We start from the raw sequence: 23,482 nt of genomic DNA, 5'->3' as shown, positions 1-23,482 counted from the left end.
CAGCACCCGGCCTCACCCTACTAGAATCTGAAGTCAAATGTCCACTGTTTGCTGATGATCTGGTGCTTCTGTCCCCAACCAAGGAGGGCCTACAGCAGCACCTAGATCTTCTGCACAGATTCTGTCAGTGTCATGTTCTGACCTTAGTTCTTTTGTTATGTCTTTGTTTTAAGTATGGTCAGGGCGTGAGTTGGGTGGGTTGTCTATGTTCTTTTTTCTATGATTTGGGATTTCTGTATTTGGCCTGGTATGGTTCTCAATCAGAGGCAGCTTGTCCCTGATTGAGAACCATACTTAGGCAGCCTGGTTTCACTTTTGAGTTGTGGGTGCTTATTTTCCGTGTCAGTGTTTTGAGTTGTGGGTGCTTATTTTCCGTGTCAGTGTTTTGAGTTGTGGGTGATTATTTTCCGTGTCAGTGTTTTGAGTTGTGGGTGCTTATTTTCCGTGTCAGTGTTTTGAGTTGTGGGTGTTTATTTTCCGTGTCAGTGTTTTGAGTTGTGGATGTTTATTTTCCGTGTCAGTGTTTTGAGTTGTGGGTGATTATTTTCCGTGTCAGTGTTTTGAGTTGTGGGTGATTATTTTCCGTGTCAGTGTTTTGAGTTGTGGGTGATTATTTTCCGTGTCAGTGTTTTGAGTTGTGGGTGATTATTTTCCGTGTCAGTGTTTTGAGTTGTGGGTGTTTATTTTCCGTGTCAGTGTTTTGAGTTGTGGATGTTTATTTTCCGTGTCAGTGTTTTGAGTTGTGGGTGATTATTTTCCGTGTCAGTGTTTTGAGTTGTGGGTGATTATTTTCCGTGTCAGTGTTTTGAGTTGTGGGTGATTATTTTCCGTGTCAGTGTTTTGAGTTGTGGGTGATTATTTTCCGTGTCAGTGTTTTGAGTTGTGGGTGATTATTTTCCGTGTCAGTGTTTTGAGTTGTGGGTGATTATTTTCCGTGTCAGTGTTTTGAGTTGTGGGTGATTATTTTCCGTGTCAGTGTTTTGAGTTGTGGGTGATTATTTTCCGTGTCAGTGTTTTGAGTTGTGGGTGATTATTTTCCGTGTCAGTGTTTTGAGTTGTGGGTGATTATTTTCCGTGTCAGTGTTTTGAGTTGTGGGTGATTATTTTCCGTGTCAGTGTTTTGAGTTGTGGGTGATTATTTTCCGTGTCAGTGTTTTGACACGGAACTGTTTCGGTTGTGTTTTTCCACATGGTCGTTTATTGTTTTGTTCAGTGTTCATTATTCTTATAAAAAAAACAAGATGAACACTTACCACGCTGCGTATTGGTTCGATCCTTGCTACTCCTCCTCCTCCTCAGAAGAGGAAAGCCGTTACAGTCAGACCTGGGCCCTGACAGTAAAACTCAGTAAGACTAAAATAATGGTGTTCCAAAAAAGGTCCAGTTGCCAGGACCACAAATACAAATTCCATCTAGACACCGTTCCCCTAGAGCACACAAAAAAACTATACATGCCTCGGCCTAAACATCAGCACCACGGGTAACTTCCACAAAGCTGTGAACGATCTGAGAGACAAGGCAGGAAGGGCATTCTATGCCATCAAAAGGAACATAAAATTCAACATACAAATTAGGATCTGGCTAAAAATACTTGAATCAGTCATAGAGCCCATTGCCCTTTATGGTTGTGAGGTCTGGGGTCCGCTCATCAACCAGGACTTCACAAAATGGGACAAACACATTCTGCATACAAATTCTGCAAAAATATCCTCCGTTTACAACGTAACACACCGAATAATGCATGCAGACCATTCTACAACCACCTTAAAGGAAGCAATTTCCCAAACCTTCCATAACAAAGCTATCACCTACAGAGATATGAACCTGGAGAAGAGCCCCCTAAACAAGCTGGTCCTGGGGCTCTGTTCACAAACACAAGCAGACCACACAGAGCCCAAGGACAGCAACACAATTAGACACAACCAAAAAAATGTAAAAAGCTAACTACAATGCTATTTGGCCCTAACAGAGAGTACACAGTGGCAGAATACCTGACCATCGCGACTGACCCAAAATTAGGGAAAACTTTGACTGTGTACAGACTCAGTGAGCATAGCCTTGCTATTGAGAAAGGCCGCCGTAGGCAGACTTGGCTCTCAAGAGAAGACAGGCTATGTGCACACATGAGGTGGAAACTGAGCTGCACTTCCTAACCTCCTGCCCAATGTATGACCATATTAGAGACACATATTTCCCTCAGATTACACAGACCCACAAAGAATTAAAAAACAAACCCATTTTGATAAACTCCCATATCTATTGGGTGAAATACCAGTGTGCCATCACAGAAGGAAGATTTGTACATAATATGACATTTGAAATGTCTTTATTCTTTTGGAACATTTGTGAGTGTAATCTTTACTCTAAGTGTTTTCTTGTTTATTTCTCTTTTGTTTATTGTCTATTTAACTTGCTTTGGCAATGTAAACATATGTTTCCCATGACAATAAAGAGAGAGAGAGAGGAGCGAGGAAAGAGAGGTTCTAATCTAAAAAGAGAGAGAGAGAGAGAGAGATATCCTTTGTGCATTAGGGGTGTCCTGTCTGCTCTGGGTAGAAGTGCTGTCTGTCAGCTAAAGGGGAGGTGAGCCGAACACGGATAGATACTCTCCCTGATCACAGCTCATCAATTATTAATGCCTGCTAGAGATCCCTGGTGCTTAGAGAGGGTGTGCGTGTGTGCTTATGTGCATAAATATAGTATATGTGTGTGTGCCGTATATGAGTGTATATGTGTACATCCCTCTCACACACTCCTCTCTCTGTTTGTGAAGATGGCCACTGTTCCGTCGGCCCAGTCTCTGCGTCTGATGGAGTTCAGTTTCAGTGACTTTGAGCTGTCCGACGCTGAGACCACTCAGGCCACCATACGCATGTTTGTAGACCTCAACCTAGTCCAGAACTTCCAGATGAAATACAAGGTGTGTGTGTGTGTGTGTGTGTGTGTGTGTGTGTGTGTGTGTGTGTGTGTGTGTGTGTGTGTGTGTGTGTGTGTGTGTGTATACGTGACTATGTGCATGTATGTGCACATGCCTGTATGTGTGTGAGTACATATATGTGTGTTTATACATTCATAACAACAGCTCACCACCCTCTTAATCAGGATTCCTTAACACACCACAGTGGCCTTGTCATGCATCACTCACAATAGATGACTGACGACATCATAACCTATAGAATGCGAAGGACTTTGAGGTTCAGAAAAAGGTCATAATGAATGTCAATTTTTATTATCAAATCATTATTGAACAAATGTGTAAGTCACTATGCATTGGCTGATAGGGAGTTGATTGGAAGCTTATGCCGGTAAATGGATGGACATGGAAAGATTGGATGAACAGAATCCAGTGATTCTATTAGCAGGGGGTCTAAGTTTTCCTATAACACCAATCAGATTGCCAGTCTGGCCAATTTGAAGCTCTACTGCTTGAGAATGTACAGATACAATTAAAGTCACTGTCATTCTGTCTGTTCTCTATTTTCTTGTTTAACCTTTCCCTCTCTCTTGCTGGCCATTTTTGCTCTCTCCACCTCCTCTTCCCCTCCCCCTCCTCTTCCCCTCCCCCTCCCTCCCCCTCCTCTTCCCATCCTCCTCCCCTCCTCCTCTTCCCTTCCTCCTCCCCTCCTCTTCTTCCTCCTCTCCCACCAACTCCTCTTCCCCTCCTCTTCCCCTCCTCCGCCGCTCCTTCTCTTCCCTTCCTCCTCCCCTCCTCTTCTTCCTCCTCTCCCACCACCTCCTCCTCATCTCTCCCTCTTTCTCCCCACTTTTTCTTGTCTATCTCCTACTGTGTTCCTTCATACCCCCCCCTCTCTCTCCCCCTTTTCCCTCCGTTCCCCCTCTCTCTCTCTCTCTCTGTAGAGTCTGTGCCAGTGGATCCTGAGTGTTAAGAAGAACTATAGGAAGAACGTGGCCTACCACAACTGGAGACACGCCTTCAACACCTCCCAGTGCATGTTCGCCTTGTTCAAATCTGGCCGGTTACAGGTGAGTTCAGACAATCAATGGCCAGCATGGAAGGGGTGCCGGGTCACTCCGTCCAATCAATAAATAATATATCCCCAGCAGGAAGTCTTATTTGTGTCATTCCGACCAATGGCTATTGAGTCAACATGCTGTAACTGTGCTGTTACCGGGTCAGTCCGACCACTGTGTTCTGTCAAGTCAGCATTCGCTTCCAGTTACCTTAATATTTAAATACCAAATGTTGTACCTCTGAATGCATTACTCTGCTGTCTTAGTTGGAAGATATCAGATGTAATATGATATAGGAAGAATCATCATAAATAGTCAAAGACACTTGAACAAACAAGTACTGTATCTCAGACAGGAACAGAACTCAACGTATCCCAAACACCCAGTTCCAGTCCAACCCAGTTATAGTCCAACCCAGTTCCAGTCCAACCCAGTTATAGTCCAACTCAGTTCTAGTCCAACCCAGTTCCAGTCCAACCCAGTTATAGTCCAACCCAGTTCTAGTCCAACCCAGTTCCAGTCCAACTCAGTTCTAGTCCAACCCAGTTCCAGCCCAACCCAGTTCCAGTCCAACTCAGTTCTAGTCCAACCCAGTTCCAGTCCAACCCAGTTATAGTCCAACCCAGTTCTAGTCCAACCCAGTTCCAGTCCAACTCAGTTCCAGTCCAACCCAGTTCCAGTCCAACCCAGTTATAGTCCAACTCAGTTCTAGTCCAACCCAGTTCCAGTCCAACTCAGTTCTAGTCCAACCCAGTTCCAGTCCAACCCAGTTATAGTCCAACCCAGTTCTAGTCCAACCCAGTTCCAGTCCAACCCAGTTCCAGTCCAACTCAGTTATAGTCCAACCCAGTTCCAGTCCAACCCAGTTCTAGTCCAAGCCAGTTCTAGTCCAACTCAGTTCTAGTCCAACTCAGTTCCAGTCCAACCCAGTTCTAGTCCAAGCCAGTTCTAGTCCAACCCAGCTCTAGTCCAAGCCAGTTCTAGTCCAAGCCAGTTCTAGTCCAAGCCAGTTCTAGTCCAACCCAGTTATAGTCCAACCCAGTTATAGTCCAACCCAGTTCTAGTCCAACCCAGTTCCAGTCCAACTCAGTTCCAGTCCAACCCAGTTCCAGTCCAACCCAGTTATAGTCCAACTCAGTTCTAGTCCAACCCAGTTCCAGTCCAACTCAGTTCTAGTCCAACCCAGTTCAAGTCCAACCCAGTTATAGTCCAACCCAGTTCTAGTCCAACCCAGTTCCAGTCCAACCCAGTTCCAGTCCAACTCAGTTATAGTCCAACCCAGTTCCAGTCCAACCCAGTTCTAGTCCAAGCCAGTTCTAGTCCAACTCAGTTCTAGTCCAACTCAGTTCCAGTCCAACCCAGTTCTAGTCCAAGCCAGTTCTAGTCCAACCCAGCTCTAGTCCAAGCCAGTTCTAGTCCAATCCAGTTCTAGTCCAAGCCAGTTCTAGTCCAAGCCAGTTCTAGTCCAACCCAGTTCCAGTCCAACCCAGTTCTAGTCCAAGCCAGCTCTAGTCCAACACAGTTCTAGTCCAAGCAAGTTCTAGTCCAACCCAGTTCTAGTCCAACTCAGTTCTAGTCCAACCCAGTTCTAGTCCAACTCAGTTCTAGTATATAACCCTCAGTACACACACCCAGCTCTGTTCTGATGACTACATGCTCTGTTCTGATGACTACATGCTCTGTTCTGATGACTACATGTACTCCCTCTGTTAGATTAAAGGTGACTATCCAGGTGTTGCTAACAAATAGCTGTTGAGTTGATGTGTAAGCTGCTCTCTCAAGCAGACAGTGCTAAGCGACTGACTCCCCTCTCTGTGTGTGTGTATGGACGCGCATGCATTGCTTAAGGTGTGTGTAGTTGTGTGTTCATGGTCTATACTGTATGTGTTTAGCTGGTGGCCTGTGATGGAAGTTGGTGCGTTAATACTATGACTGTTCATAATGAACGACATCTTAGTGGATGGTGTGATTCATTCTCCTCTCCTCTCCTCTCCTCTCCTCTCTCGTTCCCCTCCATCTCCCTCTCTGTCAGAGTAATATGACTGATCTGGAGACCCTGGCCTTGATGATCGCCACTCTGAGTCATGACCTGGACCACAGAGGGGTCAACAACTCCTACATACAGAGGTAGGCTGCAGTACTGTGTGTGTGTGTGTGTGTGTGTGTGTGTGTGTGTGTGTGTGTGTGTGTGTCACAGAATCTCACAGTGGTTGTGTGTGCATCTCTATCAGGAGTGACCATCCCCTGGCCCAGCTCTACTGCCACTCCACCATGGAGCACCACCACTTTGATCAGTGTCTCATGATCCTCAACAGCCCAGTAAGATCATACACACACACACACCCTTATGAATTAATTCCACTATTCACTTAGTTAATTCTTCATTTATTAATTTGGAACAATAAGGCATTGTTTACCATAATGTATTTATCATGCGTGTCAGGATTCTATTGGTGTTTCCTCATTTTCTCTTTGTAGGGCCAATTCCATGAGCTCCAGCTGCTAGTCTTGTCTAGGAGATAACACTGCTATGGTGTAATTAAGCACTGTGAATAAGAGACCTGATTCATCTTCATGGACACAAATTCACCGGAGAGCATCAGTTAGCTCATCTGGATGTAGTAGACACACACACAAACACATCATTAAACACACACATTGCAAAGATAAGGAGAACAGATCCAATTGTGGAATTGTGCTGCCATGGCAACCATGCTGTAGTTGAACCTAATAATGGCGCCGGAGGGAATGGCGGCCATTTTAAGGTGTTCCTGACCTGTTGTGCTATTTGGTGTGGGTTTTTTTGGCGCTGATCTGAACTTTTTTTGTACATAATATTTCCACCATCGTTTCTTATGACGGAAAATAACTTCTGAACAGCTATCACTAACCTCGTTTTGAATGAGGACTTCTACTTCAATGAGTCGGAGGCGAAAGACATATTGATTATCGCGGTCCAGGCCCTAAATCCCAACACTCGAAGAAGGATGAGACCCCGCCCGAGAGGCCGGCGTGCGGGATACCTGACGAGACTACATCGGAGAGTGGATAAATCGCCTCTACCCTCCGTTTTATTGGTGAACGTGCAATCACTGGAGAATAAACTGGATGAGTTCTGTTCGAGACTATCCTATCAATGTGATTTGAAGAACTGTAATATCATATATTTAATCAGAGTTGTACCTGAAGAAGGACATGGAAAATATAAATGTAGCTGTTTTTTCTATACATCGGCAGGACAGAATGGCGGCTGCGTTCTGAATTCTGTGAAGGTTTTGTGATAGAATGCACATATTAACAGAGGTGACATCACAAAGGTCAAAGGTTAAAAGATCAACAACTTATGCAGGTGTTCCTAACCTAACATTGAAGGTCAGAGGAGGGGGTGTGTCTGTTAACAAGAACTGGTGTGTGATGTCACATTAAGGAAGTCTCGAGGTTCTGCTCGCCTGAGGTAAAGTACCTCATGATAAGCTGTAGACCACACTCTACCAAGATATTTTGTGTAGCTGTCTATTTACCACCTCAAACTGATGCTGGCACTAAGACCGTGCTCAACAACCTGTATATGGCCATAAGCAAACAAGAACATGCCTACCCAGAGGTCGCGCTCCTAGTGACCAGTGACTTTAATGCAGGAAAACTGAAATCTATTTTATCTCTGCCTTTGCCATCCGTACTATTAGCCAACGCACAATCGCTGGAAAATAAATGGGATGAACTAAAAACACGTATGTCCTACCAACGGGAATTTAAAAACTGTAATATCTTATGTTTCACAGAGTCGTGGCTGAACGACGACATGAATAACATACAGCTGGTGGGTTATACACTCTATCGGCAGGATAGAACAGCAGCCTTTGGTAAGACAAGGGGTGGTGGTCTATGTATATCGGTAAACAACAGCTGGTGCACGATATCTAATGAAGTCCTGACGGGCCGCTCCCAGGTGGTAAGGATAGGTAAACAACACATCTGCCACAGTGATCCTCAACACAGGGGCCCCTCAGGGGTACGTGCTCAGCCCCCTCCTGTACTCCCTGTTCACTCATGACTGCACGGCCAGGCACGACTCCAACACCATCATTAAGTTTATCGATGACGCAACACCGACAACGATGAAACAGTCTATTGAGAGTAGGTTAGAGAACTGACCATGTGGTGCAAGGACAACAACCTCTCCCTCAACATGATCAAGACAAAGGAGAACCGAGCACGCCCCCATTCTCATCGGCAGGGCTGTAGTGGAGCAGGTTGAGAGCTTCAAGTTCCTTGGCGTCCACATCACCAACAAACTAATATGTTCCAAGCACACCTAGACAGTTGTGAAGAGGGCACGACAAAACCTATTTCCCCGCAGGAGACTGAAAAAGATTTGGCATGGGTCCTCAGATCCTCAAAAGATTCTACAGCTGCACCATCGAGAGCATCATAAAGGGTTGCATCACTGCCTGGTATGGCAACTGCTCGGCCTCCGACAGCAAGGGACAACAGAGGATAGTGTGTACGGCCCAGTACATCACCGGTGCCAAGCTTCCTAACCATCCAGGACCTCTATACCAGGTGGTGTCAGAGGAAGGCCCTAAACATTTTCAAAGACTCCAGCCACCCTAGTCATAGACTGTTCTCTCTGCTACCGCTAGCCGTGCGGTAGCAATGCAGGTCTGAAAAGAAGAGGACAGTGAACAGCTTTTACCCCCAAGCTATAAGACTGCTTAATTAAATATCTACCCGGAAAATATGGATTGACCCTTTTCTGCAATAATCTTTTTTTTCTCGTCACATACGCTGCTGTTACTGTTTATTTGTTGCCTAGTCACTTTATTCCTACCTACTGTATACAGTGCCATTGGAAATTATTCAGACCCTTTGACTATTTTCACATTTTGTTCGGTTACAGCCTTCTAAAATGTATTCAATAATTGTTTCCCTCATCAATCTACACACAATACCGCGTAATTGCAAAGAAAAAAAATGTTTTTAGAAATGTTTGCTAATTTGTTAAAAGTTTTAAAAATATATATTACAGACCCTTTACTCAATACTTTGTTGAAGCACCTTTGGCAATGATTACAGCCTTGAGTCTTCTGGTGTATAAAGCTACAAGCCTGGCACGCCTGTATTTGGGGAGTTTCTCCTATTCTTCTCTGCAGATCCTCTCAAGCTCTGTCAGGTTGGATGGGGAGCATCGCTGCACAGCTATTTTCAGGTCTCTCCAGAGATGCTCGATCGGGTTCAAGTCCGGGCTCTGGCTGGGCCACTCAAGGAGATACAGAGATTTGTCCCGAAGCCACTCCTGTGTTGTCTTGGCTGTGTGCTTAGGGTCATTGTCCTGTTGGAAGGCGAACCTTCGCCCCAGTCTGAGGTCCTGAGCACTCTGGAGCAGGTTTTCATCAAGGAACTCTCTGTGCTTTTTCCTCGACCCTGACAAGTCTCCCAGTCCCTGCCACTGAAAAACTTCCCCACAGCATGATGCCGCCACCACCATGTTACACCGTAGGGATGGTGCCAGGTTTCCTTCCTTTCTTTAACTCCAAAGAGTTAAATCTTGGTTTCTTCAGACCAGAAAATCTTGTTTCTCATGGTCTGAGAGTCTTTAGGTGCCTTTGGCAAACTCTATGCGAGCTGGCCACTCTACCATAAAGGCCTGATTGGTGGAGTGCTGCAGAGATGGTTGTCCCCCTGGAAGGTTCTCCCATCTCCACAGACGAACTCTGGAGCTCTGTCAGAGTGACCATCGGGTTCTTGGTCACCTCTCTGACCAAGGCCCTTCTCCCCGATTGCTCAGTTTGCCCGGGCAGCCAGCTCTAGGAAGAGTGTTCGTGGTTCCAAACTTCTTCCATTTAAGAATGATGGAGGCCACTGTGTTGTTGGACCTTCAATGCTGCAGACAATTTTTGGTACCCTTTACCAGATCTGTGCCTCGACACAATACTGTCTAAGACCTCAGGATCAATTTTGAGTCTCATAGCAAAGGGTCTGAATACTTATATAAATAAGGTATTTCTGTTTTTTTATATTTACACATTTGATAAAATTTCAACAAACCTGTTTTTGCTTTGTCATTATGGGGTTTTGTGTGTAGATTGCGGGGGAATTTTAGAATAAGGCTGTAATGTAATAAAATGTGGAAAAAGTCAAGGGGTCTGAATACTTTCCCAAAGGCACTGTATGTACATACAGCATATACCCCTTGTGCAATTACAGATTTAATTTGTTTTTACCGTTTAATCAGAACCAGCCTTTTGATCTGACATAACGGGTTTCTATTTACCAATACCATATGTTGGTGTAGGGGAGATCACGCGTGTCGTAGAAAAACTAAATTGAAAAGGAATTAGTGCAGGTGCAAAAATAAGTGAACCCCAAGTTGCATTGGTTAAATCAAGTAGCTAAGTAGATTCAGGTGGGTAAATAATTGGGTACAAAATGAACCAATCAAAGGAGAGATCATTAGGAAAGAGTTTGGGTTGGACTCTGACAGAAATAAGAAACCTAGTCAGTTTGGTGTTACCCATCCAGCTGAATACAAACCACTCCATGCAGAGAGGATAGGAGATCTCAGAGGACAACAGGACGAGGGTTGTGAGAGCACATCAGTCTGGGGAGAAGGCTATAAAATCATTTCAAAAATATTTGAGCTCCTTCAGTCCACTATGAGGCAAATCATTTACATATAGAGAGCATTTAACATGACAGCAACTCGGCCTAGAAGTGGACGCCCTTCCAAGGTATCCCAAAGAGCCACAAGAACAATAATACATCAGATAAAAGCCATCCCAAACATAACATCTAGAGATTTGCAGACCTTCCTTGCTGCATCTCAGGTAACTGTGCATGCACTAATAATATGAACACTGAATCGAAATGCCCACCATGGGAGGGTTGATAAGAAGAAGCCTCTGCTGTCAAACTGTCCGTCTTAACCAGAGACCACCTGGACAAACCTGAAGGTTTCTGCAAGTCCAATCTATGAACCGATGAGACCACCTGGACAAACCTGAAGGTTTCTGCAAGTCCAATCTATGAACCGATGAGACCACCTGGACAAACCTGAAGGTTTCTGCAAGTCCATTCTATGAACCGATGAGTCCAAAATGGACACTTCTGGTCACAATCAACACTGCTCTGTTTGGCGAAAACCCAACACTGCCTACCACCAAAATAACCTTTTCCCAACAGTAAAGCACGGTGGTGGGAATGACAAGATCTGGGGCTGCTTTTCCTCCTCTGGACTTGGGTGACATCATTAAGGGAACCATGGATTCTGAGGGATACCAGGAGATTCTTGAACAGAACGTCAGGCCATCAGTCCAGAACCCGAAAAGCGGTCTTCCAACAAGAACAACAATCCAAAGCATTGAAGCAAATTTACCAAAGAATGGCTCAGGAGAAAGAAGATTTGTGTTTTGGATTGGCCAAGTCAAATTTCTGACCGAAATCCAATCGGGATGCTGTGGCAGGACCTGAAACGGGCAGTTCATGCCAGACACCCCTCAAACCTCACTCAATTGGCTGAGTTCTGTAAAGGGGAGTAGGCAAAAATCACTCAAAACAGATAACAGAGACTGATTGCTGGCTATACTACATGTTATCACTGCTAGTGGAGGTGCCACAAGCTATTGACTGAAGGCGTTCACATATTTTTGCACATGTCACATCTGAGTTTCTGTTAAATAAACCACTTTTGTTAAATAAACAATGAAAATATATAATATTTTTTTGTTTCTGTCATTTACCTGGAATGCCTTTATTACAGATTGGGGTTTAGAGATAAGGATGATTTTATATGTTCATTTTATAGCAAAATAATGACCAGCCCTGTAGGGTTCACATACTTTCAAGCAACACTGTAACACTGCACTCAACTACCTCATACCCCTGCACACTCAGTGCTGGTACCCTGTGTATATAGCCAAGTTATCATTACTCATTGTGTATTTATTCCTTGTTATTATTTTTCGTTTAATTTTCACATTTTCATGTGACAAAACTTTAACTGGATCAATAATTTGTCATCCCTGCCTCCCTCTCTCTCTATCGCTGCATCTCTCTCCATCCTTCTCTATCTCTCTATCCATCCATCCCCCCGTCCTTCTTCCCTCCTTCCATTCCTCTCTCACCTCCATTCCCCTCCCTCCCTTTCTCTCTCTCTCTCTCCTTCATTCCTTCCTTCCTCCCTCTCTCTCTCCACCACTTTCTCTACCTCAGGGGAATCAGATTCTGAGCAGTCTGTCTCTGGATGAGTACAAGGCCACTCTGAAGATGATCGAGAGGGCTATTCTGGCTACGGACCTGGCTCTGTACATGAAGTAGGTACAATGTCACACACAGCTGGGATGCGCACAGAGGGGAACCGTTCAAGTCACATTTTTATGCAGAGTTTTCATTAGAACTTCAATTAAGATTGATGGGCTGTGAAAAATGTCACGGTGGAAGTTGTATTCAGACCCTATTCATTAGAAGATCTAGTAATAATGTACTAAAGCAGTAATTGACTGTATCTCTCTCTATCCTCCCCCCTAACACTTTTTCTATTTTTCACAACTCTCTCTCCTTATCTCCTAATCTCAGCTCTTCTCTCTCTCTCTCTCTCTCTCTCCTTATCGCCTAATCTCAGCTCTTCCCCCCTCTCTCTCCTTATCTCCTAATCTCAGCCCCCCCCCCCTCTCTCTCTCTCTTTCCCTCCCTCTCTCTCTTTCTCTTTCCCTCCCTCTCCTTGTCTGAAGTGTGGGCATATGACTAGACAGCAGGCAGACGGGGAGAAAGACAGATATCAAATTTACTGCCTATCTTTTCAGGAGGAGAGGAGAGTTCTTTGAACTGACCAAGAACAGCCAATTTGTCTGGGACGATGACTATCATAAAGACTTGCTGAGGTTAGTGGACACAATATGCATATACATATTCACCTGGGGACAGCTTGGTTGTGCGTCTTTCAAGGTTGGGATCAATTCTAGTAGATTCCCATAGACTTGCAGTCATTGTGCTAATGTTAGTTAGCATTGGCTCGCGAACATCTCCCTCTAAAGTCCTTCATACTGGACTCAGAGATATAAACATGGATCCACGAGTTCATCTGACTTTGGGGAAGTAGGAAAAGGGCCTCATTGCCAACATCTCGAAGTATCCCTTTAAAACAGGACAAAGTCTTTATTAGGTGTTAAGCCTATGTTAAAATATGCTTAAAATTATTAGAAGACAAAAAAAAGCAATTGTGATCGTGTTGAATTGTGTTTGGGAAATAAAGATAGACATGGTTTTAAAAAGGTTGTGGTCATATTTCATTCAGTACAGAAATGTGTAGGAGGCTCTACCCTGTCCCTCAGTTCAACTTACCCTGTCCCGCAGTTCAACTTACCCTGTCCCTCAGTTCAACTTACCCTGTCCCTCAGTTCAACTTACCCTGTCCCGCAGTTCAACTTACCCTGTCCCTCAGTTCAACTTACCCTGTCCCTCAGTTCAACTTACCCTGTCCCTCAGTTCAACTTACCCTGTCCCTCAGTTCAACTTACCCTGTCCCTCAGTTCAACTTACCCTGTCCCGCAGTTCAACTTACCCTGTCCCGCAGTTCAACTGACCCTGTCCCACAGTTCAACTTACCCTGTCCCGCAGTTCAACTTACCCTGTCCCTCAGTTCAACTTACCCTGTCCCGCAGTTCAACTTACCCTGTCCCGCAGTTCAACTTACCCTGTCCCGCAGTTCAACTTACCCTGTCCCGCAGTTCAACTTACCCTGTCCCTCAGTTCAACTTACCCTGTCCCTCAGTTCAACTTACCCTGTCCCTCAGTTCAACTTACCCTGTCCCGCAGTTCAACTTACCCTGTCCCTCAGTTCAACTTAACCCTGTCCCTCAATTTCAACTTACCCCATAAGCTGTTTACATGAATTATGATTATCTACACATCCTGAAATCTATGTAGATAACTTTGTTAGAAACAATATTTCCCTTGATGGAGTGATGCTGAGCGTAATGGTTCAACATAACCCACTCTCTTGCCTTGCTTGTCCAACAATATGCTTGTGTATCACCTGCTGTAGGTCAATGCTGATGACTGCATGTGACATCTCTGCCATTACCAAGCCCTGGCCAGTACAGAAGAGGGTAAGAGAAAAGTGGGATCACATTCACTAGCCTCAAGACTTCATAAACTCAACTGTGTTCTTGTTACTGTCTTGTTACTGTCTTGTTACTGTGTTCTTGTTACTGTCTTGTTACTGTGTTCTTGTTACTGTGTTCTTGTTACTGCTATCTCCTTTGATATTCTTTCAAACGTTTCATTTTTCACTCACACAGCTCTCATTGTTCTCATCCTTTTTCAGTACCTCTCCATTTTCTTTTCACCCCTTAGATTATGTTCTCTTTCTGTCTCTGTCTCTCTTATTCTCCTGGTGTCATTTCAACTTCCCTGTGTAAGTCTCTTCCTCCTGTTCCTCATCAAGCTCCCTAGGTGCAATGGAAGGAGAGTTTCTGACAAGTCTCTAACCGTTTGTGTGTTGGTGATCAAAGAGCTCTAGAACTCTTCTTAGAGGAGGATAGACACTCAGCTCTAGACCCAGACTCAGCTCTAGACCGAGACTCAGCTCTAGACCCAGAAACCTGTTCTAGAACCAGACTCAGCTCTAGACCCAGACTCAGCTCTAGACCCAGAAACCTGTTCTAGAACCAGACTCAGCTCTAGACCCATATCAGCTCTAGACCCAGACTCAGCTCTAGACCCAGACTCAGCTCTAGACCCAGAAACCTCTTCTAGACCCAGACTCAGCTCTAGACCCATATCAGCTCTAGACCCAGAATCCTGTTCTAGACCCAGACTCAGCTCTAGACCCAGAAACCTGTTCTAAACCCAGACTCAGTTCTAGACCCAGAAACCTGTTCTAAACCCAGACTCAGCTCTAGACCCAGAAACCTGTTCTAAACCCAGACTCAGCTCTAGACCCAGAAACCTGTTCTAAACCCAGACTCAGCTCTAGACCCAGAAACCTGTTCTAAACCCAGACTCAGCTCTAGACCCAGACTCAGTTCTAGACCCAGAAACCTGTTCTAGACCGATCCTCTCCTCAGGTCCTCACATAATACATACAGAACTGACAGAGCTGGTGAAGCTAGATCTTATTATTAGAGTGGATACTACATCAGCCAAGCTGAAATGTACATAAATGTCTCTTCTCCTCCTCTCTCCTTCTCCCCCTTTCTCTCCTCCTCTCCCTGAACCCCCCCCTCCGGCTCTCTAGGCTTAATTACACAGCTCCAATCAGTGTTCTGCAGATGGCTACCACACACACACACACACTTCCTTGATTGGGAACCTGAGGCTGTAGTCAATCTTCATTTATCCTTTGTAAAGAGAAAGAGTCCAACGCAGTACGGTTGCTGCTCAGTTAGCAGAACTCTCTCTCTTTCACTATTTCTCTCCTGCATTATTCCCATGCTACAAACGTCAGGGAACACTTTGTAGGATACTGAGTGCTATTGCAGGGTGTCTGATACAATTGGCCGTGGATATGTGTATCTTTGTCTTCACACAACAGGAGGCTGTCTATCCAACCTGAAACCCCCTGGTCATATCACCTTCATTGAAACACCGCCATTCTAATTCCTAGATACCTGCAAATGACATGAATGTTTAAAAACCCTGGACAACAGATTGGCTAAAGTATTTATTCAGATACAATCATAGGGTTAGAGTCTAACAGACCAGACTTTGTGGCTGTCCAGACTACCAGGTTACTAATCCGATGTGTCCTTTACCCCCAATTGAAACAACATACCACTTGGAGGCCCTTTAAAAAGCTCCCTTTCTTTCTGTCTGGTCTCTCTCCATCTTCTCTTACAGATAGCCAAGTTGGTGGCTACAGAGTTCTTTGAGCAAGGGGACAAGGAGAGAGAAGAACTCAACATTGAGCCAACAGTAAGCACGTCTTCTTGTTCCCTGCCATCGTTACTGTCTTCTGGTATGTACTATTATACTATTACACTGCTGCAGTCGATCCATTGACATTGGAAATCAGGGTTTCGTCAAATTTACTTACAAGGCTCCAAGGCTGATTTGAATATCTTGGCATGTGCACGTTGGCTTTGTGCCGAGCCAGGTTTTTACTGGTTGACGAGCAAAGCCAGATGTCAATGTGGGAGCAAATTACATTTGGACTTAACTAGGTTTTGTAAAGATGTTTTTCTTTTGCAGGATCTGATGAATCGGGACAAGCAGGATAAGATTCCGAGCATGCAGGTGTCGTTCATTGATGCCATCTGCACACAGCTGTATGAGGTGAAGCTATGACACGATTTGATTGGTCTATATTAGTCATGTTTAGGGATCATTTTATTGGCCAAATAGCATGTATAGTCCCGTGTAGAGCATGGCACTTGTAACGCTAGGGTTGTGGGGTCTGCACTCACTACTAAGTCGCCCTGGATAAGAACGTCTGCTAAATTGAGTCATTTATTTTCATGTTAATGTATGACATTGACACAAGGAAGGTACTCTCTCATTCTGTCATTCTCTCATTCACTTTCTCGCTGGTCTGTCTCTCTCGCTCTCTCTCTTTCTGTCTGTCTGTCTGTACATCAGACCCTGGCCAGTATGTCTGAGTCCTGTTCCCCACTACTCGAGGGCTGCCAGAAGAACAGACAGAATTGGAAGATTCTGGCTGAACAGGGCGACAAAGCCTTCTTCAACGGAGTGGTGTAGACCTGTTCAACGTCTCTCCTCCATCCCCACTATCCCTCCACCACCCTGAGAAGACAACATCAACACTAAGCTATATTTATTACCATAGTCTTTCTTTTCTGTGCACAAAGTCGACTTGCTACATGAAGGAGGAGTCACTATATTATGTCTCTCACAGTCGGAGGAAGAACACTGAAGGTGTGTGTGTGGCGCGTGCCTGTGGCTACTATCGGCCTACTGAGCACCAAGGGATCAATATGCCACCAGAGGAAAGACAGACCTGGGTTCAAATCTTATTTGAAATCTCTCAAATATTTTGAGCCCGTCTGGAGTACCAGATGGTCGGGCAGGATTTGTACTTTTCAGACTATTGCATTGGTTCCGTTGTACCAAGCAGCTCAATGAAAGATTAGAAATACTATTTGAGCCCAGGTCTTAGCTCATTGCGATGGCTGGAATGGAATGAATGTAACGGTATAGATACAACTAACTTTTACCCACCATAAAGCACCACAATCATAAGCTTGTTAGTAATAGCAGCGCAAACTCACACACCACACACTCACAACACAAAGGTTTTGAGAGAACGTTCATCTTATGTAACGATCACTCGTCTTACCTATTTCATATTTATTTGTTTTATATATTTATTCCTTTTCTATACTGTAAGGTCAAGTTTCATGTTGAGAACACACACGTCTCTGCTGTGACAACTTTCCTGGACCATCCATTCACCCGTGTATTTTTACACATTGTGTGATTTTTTTGAATTTTGTCAATTGTAAAGGAGCCAAAGACTTGACGTGTGTTCTAGAAGATTCCACTGCCATCCTGTGATATGATAGGTGTGATTCACATTTCCAAAATAACTTGTTTTCTATGTACAGCAGAGGAGGCTGGTGGGAGGAGCTACAGGAGGACGGGCTCCTTGTAATGGCTGGAATGGAATTACTGGAACGGTATCAAACACATAGAAATCACATGTTTGACTCCATTCCAGCCATTTCAACGAGTCCGTCCTCCTGTAGCTCCTCCCACCAGCCTCATCTGATGCACAGATGACCCCACCCGTAGTCCCTCATAATGGACCAGCTCCCTGACCCCCCCCCCCCCGTAGTCCCTCATAATGGACCAGCTCCCTGACCCCACCCCGTAGGCCCTCATAATGGACCAGCTCCCTGACCCCCCCCCCCGTAGTCCCTCATAATGGACCAGCTCCCTGACCCCACCCCGTAGGCCCTCATAATGGACCAGCTCCCTGACCCCACCCCGTAGGCCCTCATAATGGACCAGCACCCCGACTCCCCCGTAGTCCCTCATAATGGACCAGCTCCCTGACCCCCCCCCCCCCCCATAGTCCCTCATAATGGACCAGCTCCCCGACCCCCCCCCCCATAGTCCCTTATAATGGACCAGCTCCCTGACCCCCCCCCATAGTCCCTCATAATGGACCAGCTCCCTGACCCCCCCCCCCCCCACCCATAGTCCCCCATAATGGACCAGCTCCCTGACCCCCCGCAGTCCCCCATAATGAACCAGCTCCTTTTCTGATGTTCCCTTCTTAAACATGTTTAATGTGTAAGGCCGGGGCGTCTTTAGAGTTGAAAGGAGCACTTGACCCCCGAAGCCTAAAATATATTTGCACCTTAAGGTCCTTTGCATTTCATACAAAACAATACTCTTTCTCATGGAAAATGTAAAAGGGGATTCATTCGTTTTTATATTCTTTCCAATACAGGACTGCTAAACCACCCACTCACTACCTTTCTGTAAGAAAATGACTTTTTCCATTTTCCAAACCTCTTAAATTCACACATAATATACTATAGTAGTTGTCGCGTACAGACATGTGGACTGTATCACTGTCATTCACGTGAAACTAAAATTGGACTTAACCTTGTCTGAACTGAAGCACTTTCTCCTTGCAGATGTATGTGGTTCCTGTGGTTGTATCGTGTACTTAAAGAAGTCTCCGTAACTGTATACTTGTCCCTGTGCTTTGGTGTCTGATTGGTCAAAACAGATCATGTGTTGCTTCTCCACCAATGATAGACCTGTGTGTTGCATGTGAAGGCACAGCACCAATAAAGATGACTATGAACAGCCACAGTATAGAGGTCACAGGACCTGTTGGTTGTTAGTGGAGGCTGAGGTGATGACATTCAGAAAGGGTTTCTCCTATAGAAATAGATTAGACTTCTGTCCCCCCCCCATACCCGTTGACTGATGAACACTGTGAGACAAGTTGAATGGTACATCCCATTAAAAGGATACTGCTTCTTTTCTTTGTACTCGGTCATCTGTGCAAACTTTGGATATAACGTCACACTGGTGTAAATAACCATTCATTTTACATGTAGAGATAGATGGCGGATATCCACCCGGGACTGAAACCCGGGTTACGTCACCACCGTCTGGTCCACCGCAGTGGTAAAACACGGACTTGATGATGAAATGGAAACGTTTATATAGTGTAGGAACATTTCTTAAATATACAACACACAAAACACTAGCATCTAAAACAGTGAGGCTCAGTACTGGATAGATCACAAGGTGAAGTTCAGAAAGAAGTAAATGCATTGGACCAAAAGAGATCGGTGACCATTGACAGGCAATATATTTACATCAAAGCAGTGAGCCAGGAAGAACAAGGCCTCCCCAATACACAGAGAAAATGACACGACAGAATAATCAGTATGAAGGACTTTAGATATACAGGGAGAGAGATGAGAGGCGGAGGTAGGAAAGGGTAAGCGTAGTATATATTTTTAATCATAGCCATTGTGCGCGTTTGAGATGGCAGTCGGCGACTGCAGACTGGCTGACCTACAAATCACATTGGATCCTAAATTACTATGGATTATGATTTGTAGATCGATTGTAGTCAATCTCCAACGTTCCTTTTTGTATTCAGTAGGAAAGATGTGGCATTGAGCGATAACTATGTACAGGGGGCGGCAGGTTAGAGGTCAAGGCTCTAGGCTGAGTCGGCCCTCTTGTAGGCCACCATGCTGTTGACCTTGTGGATGGAGGTGGTGAAGGAACGCAGACGAACCTCCTCGGATTGGTCGATGATCTGGGGGCCTGACTCCTCCCATTTGTCGGGCACCTCTAGGTCCTTGTCGGTGTAAACGAGGAGGTCAAAGGCACCTGGGAAGAGGGGTCAAAATTCAGGGGTTATCAAGGCGCATCAGGAACATTTCTGTTAAGAAAAATATGTGCCGGTCAAACGTCCGATCAGATTTTAGAAGATAAAATAGAAATCCAGTTAATGCAGTCCCTTTATGTGCCCATAAACACTGATGAAGAGAGGAATGAGCCTTCCAAGTGAACATTAGCTTCTTGCACATCTCCCTCCATCTGGCTTGTCAATATCCTTAGTTTCAGTGTTTAGGACAGAATATTTATTTTCCCACTTGTAGATGCCTCCATCCTTGGTACAGTAGCTAGTAAAACTAACCAGCTTGATTTGTTTTTATAAAATAAAAAAAGGTAACTACTTGAGGAAGATTGCTTTATCTAAATAATCCTCCTGGGTGGACACATATGGCATCTGCAAATGATCTTTTAGGGAGATGAATCTAGCAAAACGTCAAAAAATACCGGAACACTTCCCGCGTGTAAACAACTGTCTGTCACGAACGCAATTTGCGGTCAAGTACAAATTGATAGAATGTTGCAGGTTGCTAAGGCAAGCTCCAGACAGACAGGCAGGGAGAGTAGAGAGCTTATTTGATTGAAAGACAACCTGAACCAACCTCTCTGCACGGCAACACTGATTTATAAAATGTTTTTTATTTTCATCAGGATATTTGCTTGGCAACAAAGTGTCCAGAAATGTGCTTATTTGTTGGCTTTTGTGTTTGTTTTTTTATTGGCCAAAAGCAGGCCCTTAACTGCCAATGGAAACACTGGTTCTCACACACACACACTACTCACAGGCAGTCTCCAGCAGGGGTAGGAAGGTGACAGTGGCGGTGATCTGTCTGATGACTGAGCGAATCTCATCCTGGATGGACTTGATGGACTTCTCCCTGGGAGCGCTGAGAGAAGAGACACACAAAGGTGTGATCAGAAGAGACACACAAACACCACGTGTGTTTGTGGTGGTCAGGTACCACTGCTGCTGAAGTATCCTACCGTACCTGATCTCCTTGGCACTCTTGTCACACTCAATGTCAAACTGCCACCGTTCCAGCACCTCACTAGTCTCCAGACATGTGATAACAAGGACTAGCTTCTGCACTGTGCAGTCAAACAGCCACTCTGCAACACAGAGATACAAGTCAGTCAAACAGCCACTCTGCAACACAGAGATACAAGTCAGTCAAACAGCCACTCTGCAACACAGAGATACAAGTCAGTCAAACAGCCACTCTGCAACACAGAGATACAAGTCAGTCAAACAGCCACTCTGCAACACAGACACACAAGTCAGTCAAACAGCCACTCTGCAACACAGAGACACAAGTCAGTCAAACAGCCACTCTGCAACACAGAGCATGGCATCTCTGAGGGAACGAAAACATTGATCAAAATTGAGAAAATCAACACAGTAAGTTGTGAAATATGACACCGCATTTGACCTTGTGAGAAATAACATAGGGTTAATAGCCACACAAGTGACTGGAGCAAAGGTTAGATGTCCTGCTATAAAGTGTCTGTCAGTGTTGACCTCTGCCCCCCATTTATTAGAACGTTCTGCGCATGTGCGTTACATTCAACTGAGTTTATTTCATACTGCACCTTTGAGCTGTGACACAACGTTGGTCAGGTAGTTCTTCAGCTTGGTGTCAGTGGTGAGTTGAAGGCTCATGTCATACTGGGCGACTCGGGAGAAGGTCTCCGGTGGGTAGAGTCCTCGCTGGTACAGGATGCTGTTGATCCCGAATGCTGCAGGGACAGAAATAACGTTAGGTGGTTAGCTAGTTAACTAGTAACAATATTGTTGTCTCAATAATGCATGAAGGGGCACAATTACACACGCATGGATATATTAGCATAGCAAACTCACATGTAAGGACATACATATTACTTATCGTCATGGAAAATACGGATGCGATGGTTGTAAACGTTAGATGGCTAGCTTCCGCAGAGAAAACCATCGCCATGTTCAAGTTTGCATGCCTTTCCTTTTTGATCAGGCGAAAATAAAGCAAAAGTCGGTGAAATACTTACAGAAAAACTCGGCCACAAGCTCAGCGCTGCCTTTCAGGGTAATGCCTTTCAGTGTGCTCGTCATCTTTGCACGTTTGAGTTATATCCTTTTGTTTTATTGTATTTTCTTCTCGGTCAGATTTATTTTTCTACCCGCCGCCAAGATTTGAAATGTGCAGGTCGTTGGACTTCCGCGCATGCGTAACCCACCGATCCGGTTTAATACCCCGCAATGTTGCGTCTCTGACGCCAGAGGGCGGTGTTGTGCCAGACCTGGAGATTTACAATCTGCTGATCATTCTTAAGGATTCTATTATAAAAGTAGTCTCCAGACAGCATAGTATGTTACGATAAGGACAAGCTTTTCTAATCTTACATACTCAACCGTCCTACGCTTTCTAATATTGTTCATATTCTATTACAACAGTGTTATCTACAGCAGGGATGGGTCACTGGTGGCCCCCCTTCTTGTAGGCCTGCAGACCAATTCAAAACGTATTGTTGAGAGTTAGAATAATAAAATACATTGGGGCAAATTCGAAATTTGTTTTTGCATCCGCAGTCACTCAATTAGCCCATGTCAGTCATTTTTTTTTTCAATTTGTAAGTTAGTCTAGTTAGACAGCTATCTAAACTTGTAGTAAGCATGGTGCAATTACCGACCAAGGTGGGGCCCATTGATCATCAGTTATCATGTTAAAAACAGCAAACATTTGCCTCCACCCTATGGAAAAATGTGTAGAATTGCAGGAAATGAGCTGTTAAACTGCTACCGTTTCAAATCAAATCAAATGTATTTATATAGCCCTTCGTACATCAGCTGATATCTCAAAGTGCTGTACAGAAACCCAGCCTAAAACCCCAAACAGCAAGCAATGCAGGTGTAGAAGCACGGTGGCTAGGAAAAACTCCCTAGAAAGGCCAAAACCTAGGAAGAAACCTAGAGAGGAACCAGGCTATGTGGGGTGGCCAGTCTTCTTCTGGCAGTGCCGGGTGGAGATTATAACAGAACATGGTCAAGATGTTCAAATGTTCATAAATGACCAGCATGGTCGAATAATAATAAGGCAGAACAGTTGAAACTGGAGCAGCAGCACGGTCAGGTGGACTGGGGACAGCAAGGAGTCATCATGTCAGGCGCCAACCCAGACAGGATGAATCAGTGAATCAACCCACTCAGGTGACGCACCCCCTCCAGGGACGGCATGAGAGAGCCCCAGTAAGCCAGTGACTCAGCCCCTGTAATAGGGTTAGAGGCAGAGAATCCCAGTGGAAAGAGGGGAACCGGCCAGGCAGAGACAGCAAGGGCGGTTCGTTGCTCCAGAGCCTTTCCGTTCACCTTCCCACTCCTGGGCCAGACTACACTCAATCATATGACCCACTGAAGAGATGAGTCTTCAGTAGAGCCTTAAAGGTTGAGACCGAGTATGCGTCTCTGACATGGGTAGGCAGACCGTTCCATAAAAATGGAGCTCTATAGGAGAAAGCCCTGCCTCCAGCTGTTTGTAGGGTACGTGTAGCTATGTACGGCAGGACCAAATCAGAGAGATAGGTAGGAGCAAGCCCATGTAATGCTTTGTAGGTTAGCAGTAAAACCTTGAAATCAGCCCTTGCTTTGACAGGAAGCCAGTGTAGAGAGGCTAGCACTGGAGTAATATGATCAAATTCTTTGGTTCTA

The 23,482-nt window shown here is 44.9% G+C and overlaps 2 protein-coding genes across 6 annotated transcripts in view; one reads left to right on the top strand and one right to left on the bottom strand.

Moving 5' to 3' along the window:
* LOC110500730 (cGMP-specific 3',5'-cyclic phosphodiesterase) overlaps positions 1–17,546 on the top strand; it is a 106,046-nt gene extending 88,500 nt beyond the window's left edge. For 4 of the 5 annotated variants that reach the window (XM_036958213.2, XM_090214856.1, XM_036958212.2 and 1 more), the window contains exons 13-22: positions 2,774–2,920; positions 3,859–3,984; positions 6,005–6,099; positions 6,204–6,291; positions 12,184–12,284; positions 12,774–12,851; positions 14,015–14,078; positions 15,811–15,885; positions 16,162–16,245; positions 16,549–17,546. In XM_036958213.2, the coding sequence (XP_036814108.2) occupies positions 2,774–2,920; positions 3,859–3,984; positions 6,005–6,099; positions 6,204–6,291; positions 12,184–12,284; positions 12,774–12,851; positions 14,015–14,078; positions 15,811–15,885; positions 16,162–16,245; positions 16,549–16,668 (978 nt within the window). In that variant the 3' untranslated portion in view covers positions 16,669–17,546. The remainder of the gene's footprint in view (positions 1–2,773; positions 2,921–3,858; positions 3,985–6,004; positions 6,100–6,203; positions 6,292–12,183; positions 12,285–12,773; positions 12,852–14,014; positions 14,079–15,810; positions 15,886–16,161; positions 16,246–16,548) is intronic. The other variant, XR_016490376.1, reaches the window with a different exon arrangement.
* A 1,553-nt stretch (positions 17,547–19,099) lies between these two features.
* On the bottom strand, positions 19,100–22,025 carry LOC110500729 (mitotic spindle assembly checkpoint protein MAD2A). Its single transcript, XM_021578253.3, has 5 exons — positions 21,826–22,025; positions 21,394–21,540; positions 20,793–20,913; positions 20,587–20,690; positions 19,100–19,797 (listed from the first exon to the last, which is right to left on the bottom strand). Exons 1-5 carry the CDS (start codon positions 21,887–21,889, stop codon positions 19,625–19,627), a joined length of 609 nt encoding a protein of 202 aa, XP_021433928.1. The 5' UTR covers positions 21,890–22,025; the 3' UTR covers positions 19,100–19,624.
* Between the last annotated feature and the right edge of the window lie 1,457 nt (positions 22,026–23,482).

This window comes from Oncorhynchus mykiss, chromosome 21 (assembly GCF_057628025.1).
Source record: "Oncorhynchus mykiss isolate SJ-2025 chromosome 21, ASM5762802v1, whole genome shotgun sequence".
Classification (NCBI taxonomy): Eukaryota; Metazoa; Chordata; class Actinopteri; order Salmoniformes; family Salmonidae; genus Oncorhynchus; species Oncorhynchus mykiss.
This window is presented reverse-complemented; position numbering and strand designations above follow the sequence as displayed.